Genomic DNA, 12,096 nt, shown 5'->3' with positions numbered 1-12,096 from the left:
GAGTCAAAAAAAGACGTGGTGAAACCCTACAAAGGGAGGCTTGAGTAAAAAAAAAGAGGCTAAGGTGAAAACTCGCAAAGGGCGTCTTAAACCAAAGGGGATTTGAGTTGAAAACCCGAAAAAGGGCGGCTCAAATGTTGATCAGAATGGGGCATGAAGTAATTAGAGCAGCTCAAATACTGATCAGAATGGGATATACAGTGGTCTTGCTATACCAGAATCAGCAGGAAAGGGTATGCGACATCTTGGGGCATCGATAGAGTATGATAGATCTCCTAAACACATGTTAAGCTCAAAATCGTCTTCAGAAAGTTTGTACAGAGAAGTTCATAGCTTTACTCATTGAAGTTGAATTGCCATTTCTCTACATTTTATCCTAAGAGGAAGACCCGAAGGTTCGTCCCAAAGAATTTCACAAGAGGGAACTAGTGTTGAAAAAGATCCTTCCTATACAAAAGGATTTTAGAGGAAGATAGAGGCCAAATTAGAAGGGTCCATATGTTATAAAGAAAGCCTTTTCTGGAGAAGCTTTGATCTTAGTGAGATGGATGGTAAAAATTTACAAAGTCCTGTAAACTCAGATTCAGTCAGGAAATACTCTGCTTAAAAAAGGTGGGACCAATGTGAAAGCCTACAAAGGGCGCTTTGAGTCAAAAAAAAAGACCAGGGTGAAACCCTACAAAGGGAGGCTTGAGTAAAAAAAAAAAGAGGCTAAGGTGAAAACTCGCAAAGGGCGTCTTAAACCAAAGGGGATTTGAGTTGAAAACCCGAAAAAGGGCGGCTCAAATGTTGATCAGAATGGGGCATGAAGTAATTAGAGCAGCTCAAATACTGATCAGAATGGGATATACAGTGGTCTTGCTATACCAGAATCAGCAGGAAAGGGTATGCGACATCTTGGGGCATCGATAGAGTATGATAGATCTCCTAAACACATGTTAAGCTCAAAATCGTCTTCAGAAAGTTTGTACAGAGAAGTTCAAGCTGCGATGTTTGGGGCACCTAATCCTTATACTATTTTTGTTATTCTTGGAACACTTCATTCATTTCCAAGATATGCATTCCTAAATCAATTCCTTTGTTATCCATCTTTATTATCTTTGACAACTTATTCATTTCGAGTTATGCTCAGAACCAACTCAATTCTTATCCATGATCTTTTTTTGCAAGCATGTTGCATTAGAATAATGATTAATGAACTAATAAAACTTTCGCAATGGAAGTTTTGCATATTACTCTAGAAGTCTCTGAATAATATAGGAACCTTAAACAGGACTATTGTTTAGAACGCACCAGGCTGGAAATCTGATAAAGAAGAGTCTAAATTAAAGACTATCCCTTTGAATTTTCTTGTCTAAATTGAATAAAATGGCAAGATGTCATGTTGGTGACAAAACTTCAATAAACAAGCAAGCAATGATCACCGAATAATAAGAAGAAATTGTTCTTGGAGAAGATTTCTTCATTTGTGCATGAGCATTTGGTACAACACCCTGGGAATGGTGTAAGAGACCAAAAAGTTTCACATCCTATATCCTTGAATTGTGATAACAGAGGATTGAGAAAATGCCAAATCTTTTACTCTTGGGTTACAACGGGAAAAGACGGTACAAATTTTGCATCCCAGTGTATCAAACTTGGAGGTTTGCAGTGGGGGCAATCTGGTCAAGTGCTTATTGGGTTCGCCAGCCGAGCAAAAGGGCACTATAGCACATTAGCGATAAAACACTAATAAACTTGGAGTAATAATAACTCGAGCGTTAAAATATCATTTTCATGACATTTTGCATTCATTCAAATGTCATTCATACACATCTAGTTAGGAGCATTTGATTCATTCTGATCATGTCATCCTAATCACTAGGCATAATTAGGTTCATAAATTGAATTATACAGGTCATGTTCTCCAGAGAATAAACTGGTGAAACCATAGATTTTACCTTAGCAGTGCAGTGGAACGGATTGAAGCTACGACGGCGGATCTGGTTTCCCTGATATTGCAATTTAAAAGATTGAAGCCACAACGGCGGATCTTACTTCCCTGACGGTGCGGTGGAACAGATTGAAGCTACGACGGCGGATCTGGTTTCCCCGACATTGCAGTTGAACAAATTGAAGATTTCAGATCTTATCTCCCTAAGCAGTAGTGGAGCAGATCAAAGATGGCAGATTTTACCTCCCTGAGGTTGCAGTGGAGTATATTGAAGCCAGTAACTCTATCTCTCTGGGCAGCAGTGGAATAGATCAAAGATTTCAGATCTTGCCTTCCTGCATAGACAGCGAAGCAGATCAAAGATGGCAGATTTTACCTCCATGAGGTTACAGTGGAGTACATTGAAGCCAGTAATTCTACTTCCCTGGGCAGCAGTGGAATAGATTGAAGATTTCAGATCTTGTCTCTCTAAGCAATAGTGGAGCAAATTAAAGATAGTGGATTTTACCTCCATGTGGTTACAGTAGAGTACATTGAAACCAATCCTATTTCCTTGAGGTTGCAATGGAGTGGATTAAAACCACAAGATCTTATCTCTCTGAAGTGGCAATAGAGTAGATCGCATGAGATTTACCTTGGAGTAAATTGGAGCAGTAGTTCCTATACCTCTGAAGATGCAGTGGGAAGGAATGAGGCTACTCAAAGAATAGAAGTATTAAAGAAGTTGAGGTTCAGTAGGACCGGGCATAATTGGGCCTCGTAGTCTTTGCTCTGTTCCCATTACACGACAACGAGCAAAGATGGGCAGCTGTAGGGCCCAATCTTTGCCCGGCCCGTGAGAGAATAAACCCAAACAAAAACACAGCCTAAAATTTTAAAATACAGGCCCAACAAAATAATAACCAAACCAGCCCAAAACTAAACCCTAGAACCTTCAGCAGTTAGCAGCATCTCCAGCGCCGCATCACCTTGCGCAGTCCCCTCTCCAACCGCCGCAAGATTCGGAGATAGCCTCCTCCACGCGCGCTGCTCCTCTACGCACGCCTCTAGCCATACCTGTAGCAACAAACGGAAACAAGCAACAACGAAATAATAGGAATAATAGAAATTATTTCTTTTATTATTTTGTATCTTTATTTTTTATTTTCGGTTATATAAACCGATGGTAAAGAGAATAAAAGGGGGGATTTTTTCAGTGTAAAAGAGATACGAAAACAGAGAGAAATCTTTTGAATACTAAAGGTGAATTTTTTGTTTTCGTTTTATTCTTGGGTGTTTATTATTCCTAGGAAGGATTTTCTTTTTTCTTTTTATTTTTTTATTTCTTTTCGGTTAAAATATAAAAAAAGGGGAGAGGATCTTACCTGGTGCCGTCGCGGTGTCCCCTCTCCGTCGCAATCGGAGGCCGGGGCGTCGTCGGAGGCCGTGGGATGGCTTGAGTGGCGGCGGCGGCATAAAAAGGGAGAAACCCTAGCAGAGGGCTTCTCTGCTATTTAGAATGGAAAAGAAAAAATGAATTTTGAGAGGAAATTTTTGATTTTATAACAAGACCAAAATGGCGCCGTATAGGGCCATACCCAAGTGCGTGACCCGACCCGTCTGCGGATCCGCGCATTTCCACTCGGAATGGGATATTTTTTCAATCAGTCCCCCTGGTTTTGATTCGTTTCCAAAATTTTTATTTCAAATATTTGCAATTTTAGACACGTTGTTTCTCTTCATTTTAATTTGGTCCATTGACCATGTGTATGGGCCTCATCGGTACGACGCTGCTCAACCTAATGGGAATATTTCCTTCCGGTCCTCCTCCTTTCACGCTGCGTGTGAATCATCCTTTTCTTTTTAAAATTTTAATTTTGGCCCTAAAACTTTATGTAGTTTTCGATTTAGTCCCCAATTTGTTATCGCTTATTTTTAAACTAATTATTTTATTATTTTCCTTGTTATTATATAATATCATTACTATAGTATTATTATTTTAATCATTACATTTGTGCATTTTTTTACAATGTATGCGTATACATTTTATATATATATATATTCATATGTATTTTATAGTATATATACATTTCATAATATTTATACATTTTCTATAATATACATACATTTTTATATCTTTTAAATTTATTATAAATATTTTTTATTTTATATATCTCATTATTTTATATACATATTGTACATATATATATATATATGTATTTGAATATATACGTATGCTAATTTTCATGATTTACCTATGTATATATACTTGTACATTTTTTTCCTATTCGTAAATATATACACATACGCATATCTTTATACTTTTATTTTATTCTTAAGATTTTGATATACGTTTTAAATTAAAGTATCTCAGATCATATTGTACATTAACTTTTAACATACCCTTTTAAAAATATATTTTGGTTTTAACCATTCATCAAAGTTATTTTCTTGATTCAAAGGTTTTTTTGAATAAAAGCAATAATCAAGTTTGGGATTTTCGAGGAAATTGAGCCCTAACGTATTGGGTTCGATTTTCTTTGTTAATCTTAAATAACCGAGGATATTCTTTATTCAAAATGCATGAGTATAAAAATCATTTTGAGAACTTAACTTGTCGTGCCCTAACGTATTGGGTGTGGCATGTTACTTTCTCGAAATGAAGATTTTCGATAAAATAAAAGTGATATTCAAAGTTCGGGGATTATGAGGAATTGTACCCTAACGTATTGGGACTCGATTTCTTTACATGACTTGAATAATTGATTATCCTTTTTCAAATTTCATCATTTGAGTTGATTTTAAAATCTTTTTAACCTTCGACACTAAGACATTAAATGATCAATTTGGTACCGATTTTGGGCGTTACGAGGGTGCTAACCCTTCCTCGTGCGTAACTGACTCCCGGACTCATTTTCTCAAAATTCGTAGACCAAAATAGGGTGAGCCGACCACACCTTAATAAAGGATCGGTGGCGACTCCAGTTTTGTTTTTAAAGTCGACAACCAAATTTTTGTTTTGAAAAACAGTTTCGACAACTCTTATTATACATGTGATGTCCATATTTTCTAACACTATTAACCAAATTAATATAATTAATTTTGAGATGTTACAATCTTACATAACACGTCAACAATAGTTTGAAGATTATAAAATTAAAAAAATCATAAATAAAAATAATAATTCCAAAATTTCAAATTTTTTATTCGGCATTAAAAGAGATGGTTAGTTGGGATGTAATGAGTTATAAATTATTAAAAGAAAATAATAATGTTTAGCATACTATTAGTGGAGTTTTAGAGTCCCTAGTAAAGGTATAGTAAAATATCTAAAACAAAACATATTTTAAAAAAATGACAAATTTTAAAGTTACTTATTGAATAAAAAGAAATACTAACCTAAAAAAAGTTTTTATATTGTTTTGAAGATATTTTATTTTACATAATTTTGGGAAATTTTATAATTTGTAAACTTTTAAATTTTTAAAGAAATTAAATTTCTTTTGTATGTCTATTCTTTTAAAAATTATAGAAAATTTGAATGATTTGTTGAATTTTGATCTTTTCTCAATTTAGAATATCCTTTTTCATAATTTTTGGACTTATAGCTATTATTTATGATGTTTGGACTTTTCTAAATAAAATGATATTACATTTTACAATGGAATGTTAAAAGTCAATTGACTTCAAAGAGTAGGGCAGAATTATAATATTATATATAAGTATAAATATTTAAATTTAAAAGCCAAAATAAACATTTAACACTAGATGGAAAGCGAATGAAAAGTTCGGCCAAAGAGCTTACGTTTAAAAGCTTCCACGACTAGCTGTTGAGAAGAGACGCATCAAACAAAATATGGACAGATTTATTACTTTGTATAACATTAAATTAATTATATAAATTTAAATAATATACTTTATGTCAACAATTTTTTAACGTCGTGGTAAGATTCTTATATTCCACAATGAGATTTTGAGTTCAATATTTAATACATATATCGTAATTATAAAAATATTATAATAATTATTGAATATTGATAAATTAATTCATCTTACACACAAAAATAGTATAAGCTTAATATTATCACTGCCATGACAACAAATAATTGAAATAAATTACATGAAAATGGAATTGAAGGCCTCCAAATGATGAAGCTCGGAAGAAATGAAAAAAACCGACCCTAACAGGGTCGACCTTATGCATATTTATATGCTTATAGTACTGGCGATAAGGGATATAAAATGTTAGATTGTGGACATGAGTTTTTACTGAAATTAAATATTAGATGTCCCTATCTCTCTTGCACTCGGGATGTATGGTGGGGAATCTGACCCTATCACTACAATAGTTGTAGATGGTGAACTTGTTGCGAACCCAGGCGAGCCTCCTCCATTGATAAGAATCAAGGTCCTGGAACTCCTTTTGGTCCCACCACCGCTTCCCCTGGGTGGCACAGAACTTGGCTTCCACCGATGACTCGCACCCGTCAATGTGGAAGCCCTTGTAGGAAGCTATAAAAGGGGCTTTGGACCAATCGGTCTTCTCCAGTCCACCCCTAGTGGCCCAGTCATCCGCATTCCACAGGCTCGAGTATATCTTCATTGGCTGGTTGAATGGGAATCTCACTCCCAAATCTTTGCAGTTCTTGAACACTCTTATTGGTACGTTGTCGACAAAGAATCTGTCCATACGTTTTGAAATATTAGTTTAGAAATGATTTTAAAAAATTACTTTCAAGTTGAAAGCTTTGTCGAGTCCCATTAAAGGTCATAGAAGTATGCCAACCACTCTAAAGTCTTTAAAGGTAACCAAAGATAAAAAAACACCCTGAAAGATCACCAAAAGTTGAAATTAGATGAGTAAGAAATGAGAGACTAACACAATCTGATAGGAGTTCCAGAGCACAGAGTAGGAATGGTAGGCTTTTGTTGGGTCAAACCAAAGATAAATCCTCTGTTCTCTGTCACCCTTTCCTCCAGTGAACACATTTGTCTGTAAAATGTATGGCTGGCCCGTTCTGTTCCCCAAGAACTCAAAATCTATCTCGTCATGCTCCGAATTTTGAGAAGATAACTGCAATGCAAGAGATCAATTAAACAAATTTTAAGCTTTACTTGTAGGGAGTTAAGTTGTACCGATCCAGCAATGGGGCAACAATTATACTCACATAGAAGGCAGTAACAGTTCCAGCAGAGTCTCTAGGAACTAGCTTTATTTGCATATTAAAATGTCCGAACAAGTAAGATCCTTTTGACTGGAAACCAGTACCAGTATATTTGTCAAGGTAAAGCTCAATCTCGGAGCCTCCATTGTAGTACTTAATGTGATCAAAAGCCCATGTAGACACATAGTTCCTCCCGAATGGAACTGCTATTGGCCTTCTAGGTGGAGTTGCCAGTGTTCCAGAGGCCATAAACAAAAAACCCAACAAAAGAATCCAAAATGGTGAAGACATGCTTCTGCACAACATCAATCTAACATTTAGATAAAACCAATATAAAAAAGAATAAAAGACAGAAAAAAGAACTTGGAGGTCTTGCATACCCAAATAAACGAGGGAAGTATTGAGATGATTTAAGTTGAAGTATGAGGAAAACTAAGCCAGGGGTGAGGCTTTATATAGCCTTTGATTTCAATGATTGTGGTTGTTCTTGTATTATAATTGAAATGGCAATACATATACAACTATTATAATACAATATATTTATTTTGTATGAAAAACAAAACATATTAGGAAAAATTTGAATATATATATGATATATTATTTATATTATAATATTAGGTAATAGTTTGGTTGGTATCATAATTATTATAATATTTTAAAATATGTGAGTTCAAATACGTTTTTTAAGTAGTCTCTTCCTTTTAATAACAAGAAAATACAACTTTATTTAAGAATTAAGTAAAATATATTATAATTTAATTATAATTTAATTTCTCAATTATTAACCAGTCAAACTATTCACTTAAATCGATTTCATATTAATATAATAAGATTTTATAAGTTAAATTAATATAATTAATATTAATATTTAAATTATTCACCCTAACATATGCATATGGCCATGCATTTGAGTGAGATGTAGGCGTCGAATCAAGTCGGGCTTCAGTTACATGAAATTGTTGGTGGTTGATAGGGCAAGGCCATGTTGGTGTATCTTTAACTGTATTAAATCGAGCATATCAGCCTCTTTCCTCTTAGTTGAATCTATCGTATTTAATTATTATAAAATATTTTTGATAAATATATAATTATCTAGATTAAATAGTGAATTTTCTATTATATCCCATCCGATACCTTCATTAAACTAATATCAGTTTCTATCTTATCCTGATCTTGATTGCTAGTTTTTCAATTTCTATTTTTGAAACTATAAATGAAAAGGTTGGAATAATTTGGGCACTTGTTCGGAAGTATAAAAGTTGAGTAGTCTTAGTCCTAGTAAGTCTTTTATAACATCTGTGTCAGGCTTATTAATTGCGCATGGATGATTCGATCATTAAACATATACATGGCTGATTCCAAAAACCTAGTGAAAATAATAAAATAAATTTGTTGCGATAAGTGAACTCCATAACTCTTTCATCCATATTTAAAGGGTTCATTCTAAATAGAATTATTCATGAGTCGAGGTAGATTTGGACCGAGTCTTAATAAAATTTTAGATTCGAATGTTCGATTCGACTCGGCCCAAAAAATGAGTTTAAATTTTTACTTAAGCCTAGTTTGGATAAAAAATACTAAAATCAAGATCCGGCCTAACCCGTATTATATTTTTTTAATTTTATTTTTTATACAATTTTTTTAAAAAAATATGATACATCAAATACATTAAAAATATTAAAATCAATGTTTCTCAACAAATTGAAAATAAATTAAAAAAATTTATAGTTAAATAACATTAAGATAAGTGCAACTTGACAAGCAAATGCCTCTAAAATAGTAGCAAAATTAACAATAAAACAAGTGTTATGCAATATCCAAATATTAACTACAAAATAGTAGCAACATAATAGTGAAATGGTAGTAAAATAGTGACAAAAAGTGGGAAAATAACAGTAAAACATGGAAAAACAACAACAAAAGCAGCAGGGGATTTTTTATTAAAAATTCGAGTCGAACCAGTTTTGAGCCAAAAAAACCTTACCCAAGGCCAGGCCCATTTTTCTAAACGGGCATTATTTTTTTGCCTAAGCCCATTTTTTGGGCCTATATTTTTGCACAATTCCCAACTCAGATACAACTCGACTTTGACATGTACTTCTATACTCAATTTTGAGTTTTGTTTAGTCCAAGAATCGGCTAAACCTATAGCTCTGATACCACTAAATGCAACATCCCATTACTCGACCCTATCGTTGGGTTCAAGTTACGAGATGTCACATTCGTTACTGAAGCAACTATGAGTCAATCACAATCAAATAATGTTATTTAATAATTAAATATCATCCAAAACATGTATTCAGTATGCCAAGTTATCAATTATGGGTCTTACATGAACTTACGCTAGTTCTAAAGTTAACCTGAGATCGAAATAGGACCTAAATTGTAAAGAATTTAAAATACAGGGTTGATGTCGTGACTCCAACACTTCCACACCGTGACGTCGCCAAATAATTTGTCACGTTGTGACATTAGACCACTCGACGTCACAATGTCACTTACTATGTTGGCCTCATAAGGACGTCAGGTTCTTCGTCGCACAATGACTTTATAGGTAAATTCTCGTAGTGACGACATTCGAACGACGTTGGGACGTCACAGACTGTTTCTGAAATTTTAGTTCAGAACACCTGCAATTTTAAACAATACCAATGCATAGTCAATTTCTACTTTATTTTTGACCAATTGCACAGTACCTATGAATTTCATATTAAGTAAAAACATTTTCAAATCACATAATATCATGATTTAACTACCAATACCTCTATTCATTCAAGCATTTTCATCAACTTACCTAGTATTCATGACTCATTAGATATCACCTATACATATTTATTCATTACAATGTACTCATATTGCCATTTCATATAACCTATGTAATCAAAATATAACAAGTCTAGAATGTACATATATAACAAACTAAGCATATAACATCATCACAAATGCCAATCATTGTGTGCTATTCATTTAGAACATACCTATTCATTCCTAGTTTCACCAAATCTTAAACCTTCAATCATTCACATCATATAAAACATATATGCAAAGGATTTGGAGGCATAATATAAACATATTTCCATTACACATATCATATCATATCATAATCAAGCTATGTCAATTTAAGTTGCATAAACGCATACATATCAAGCATTTATAATCATTTTTTAAGTCGCCAACTCCAAATGACTTAACCTATTAGGTACATGCTAACACCAAAGCCAAAAAGATACAAACTTTGTTGAGTTCGGGATCATTGATAGGATGCTGAAGTCGATGCTTGGGATCTCAAGTTGTACCTAACCTGCACACGAAAAAAAATTGTAGGTTGAGTAATAAACTCAGTGGTATTTCTATAATTCAAATATCAAAATGTAAGATAAGAAAATGTAACAGCCCGTTTTCAGTGGTGTAAGAAATAGTGGTTTCGGGACCATAATTTTGACGAGTGAGTAAACATTTTAATGTTTTTTTTATTGTTTATAGGGATAAATTAGAGTCGTATTAAATTTTCGTTAAGAAATTTTAAAGTTTAAATGGTTAATTAGGTAAAAAGGACTAAATTGAAAAAGGTGAAAAAGTTAAATTCTACTAATTAAATGGATTGAATGGCCTTGGAAATATAAGTTGGTAGATCTATAAGGTAATTATGCCATTTATATTGGTGGTGGACAATGATGGACATGGGTTGGTTATTTATAAGTGTTAATTAAAGGGTAAAGTAGTAAAACAATAAATAAAAGCATGTACAAGTAAAATAATGCTATCATATTTTTCCATTTTCTTGTGTTTGCTAAAAATCACCATTGTTGAGCTTGAGAAAATTCTGACAAGTTTCCTTTGGTGCATGGTGAGGTTTTTTAACCCTGTTTTTAATGATTTTTATGTTTCTGAACTCGTTTTAGCTTAATCTACTTAGCTCGAGGGTTGAATTGTAAAATTATAAAAATTTTAGGGCTTTTCCTTGAATGATTTAATGAATTTGTGAATTTTTTTGAAAGATTATTAAGTTTAATTGTTAGATAAACATGTTTTTTTAAAGTAATTTTAATGAATTTAAAGTTTAAGGACTTAATGGTGAAAATAGTAAAATTCATGGTTAATGTTGTGAATTAGAGAAAGTTAGGGGCTGCTTGGAACCTTAAGAATATTTGGGTATTATGATATTTTATTTTATTGGTTAAATTATAATATTTAGATTTAGGGGCTAAACGATAAAAAGTTAAAATGTTAGGGGTAATTTTGTAATTTCACGTTAATATGGATTATAGGTTTGAATTGGATAACTGTAGTCAAGTCACATATTTAATTGAGTTAAATTATTATTTAGATTAGGAAAAGAATCAATCGGGCTCGAATTGAGGAAAAACAGAAGTCTCGGATTAATTCTCTACTTTTGTTGATACAACCGTTGTGGTCGAGGTAAGTTTGTATAAATTTTATATTTACTAAATGTTATTTTGGTTGATTATTTGTTAACATTATTTTTTTTACAATTGATTCGATAATAATTTGATAATTGAATATTTGACGACAAAAGTCCCGTTTGAACCTAAAGAATGCTTAGGATACAAATGACATGTCAGTTTCATTTGGTGCATGGTGAGGTTTTTTAACCCCATTTTAATGATTTTTTTTATGTTTTTGAACTCATTTTAGCTTAATCTACTTAACTTGGGGGTTGAACTGTCATGTTATAAAAATTTTAGGGTTTCACCATGAATGATTTAATAATATTTGTGAATTTTTTGATAGATTATTAAGTCTAATTGTTAGATAAACATGTTTTGTTAAGTAATTTTGATGAATTTAAAGTTTAAGGACTTAATGGTGAAAATAGTAAAATTCATGGTTAATGTTGTGAATTAGAGAAAGTTAGGGTTGTTTGGACCCTTAAGAATATTTAGGTATTATGATATTTTATTTTATTGGTTAAATTATAAGATTTAGATTTAGGGGATAAACGATAAAAAGTTAAAATGTTAGGGGTAATTTTTTTAATTTCATGTTAATATGGATTAT

The 12,096-nt window shown here is 32.7% G+C and overlaps 1 protein-coding gene across 1 annotated transcript; it reads right to left on the bottom strand.

The window, feature by feature from the left end:
• Window positions 1-5,964: 5,964 nt before the first annotated feature.
• LOC105763578 (xyloglucan endotransglucosylase protein 34) lies at window positions 5,965-7,555 on the bottom strand. The gene is made up of 4 exons (XM_012581830.2): window positions 7,458-7,555; window positions 7,081-7,372; window positions 6,793-6,986; window positions 5,965-6,594 (listed from the first exon to the last, which is right to left on the bottom strand). Exons 2-4 carry the CDS (start codon window positions 7,366-7,368, stop codon window positions 6,195-6,197), a joined length of 882 nt encoding a protein of 293 aa, XP_012437284.1. The 5' UTR covers window positions 7,369-7,372; window positions 7,458-7,555; the 3' UTR covers window positions 5,965-6,194.
• Window positions 7,556-12,096: the final 4,541 nt, after the last annotated feature.

Source organism: Gossypium raimondii, chromosome 12, assembly GCF_025698545.1.
Source record: "Gossypium raimondii isolate GPD5lz chromosome 12, ASM2569854v1, whole genome shotgun sequence".
NCBI classification, from domain to species: Eukaryota; Viridiplantae; Streptophyta; class Magnoliopsida; order Malvales; family Malvaceae; genus Gossypium; species Gossypium raimondii.
This window is presented reverse-complemented; position numbering and strand designations above follow the sequence as displayed.

What these genes read in the sequence shown, in the direction of transcription:
- LOC105763578 (XM_012581830.2), bottom strand. Translation starts at nt 7,368, where the DNA reads ATGTCTTCACCATTTTGGATTCTTTTGTTGGGTTTTTTGTTTATGGCC. An exon ending in GAACTGTTACTGCCTTCTAT is followed by an intron (nt 6,987 to 7,080) that starts GTGAGTATAATT and finishes CTTGCATTGCAG; the next exon opens with TTATCTTCTCAAAATTCGGA. An exon ending in TGGAACTCCTATCAGATTGT is followed by an intron (nt 6,595 to 6,792) that starts GTTAGTCTCTCA and finishes ACGTATGGACAG; the next exon opens with ATTCTTTGTCGACAACGTAC.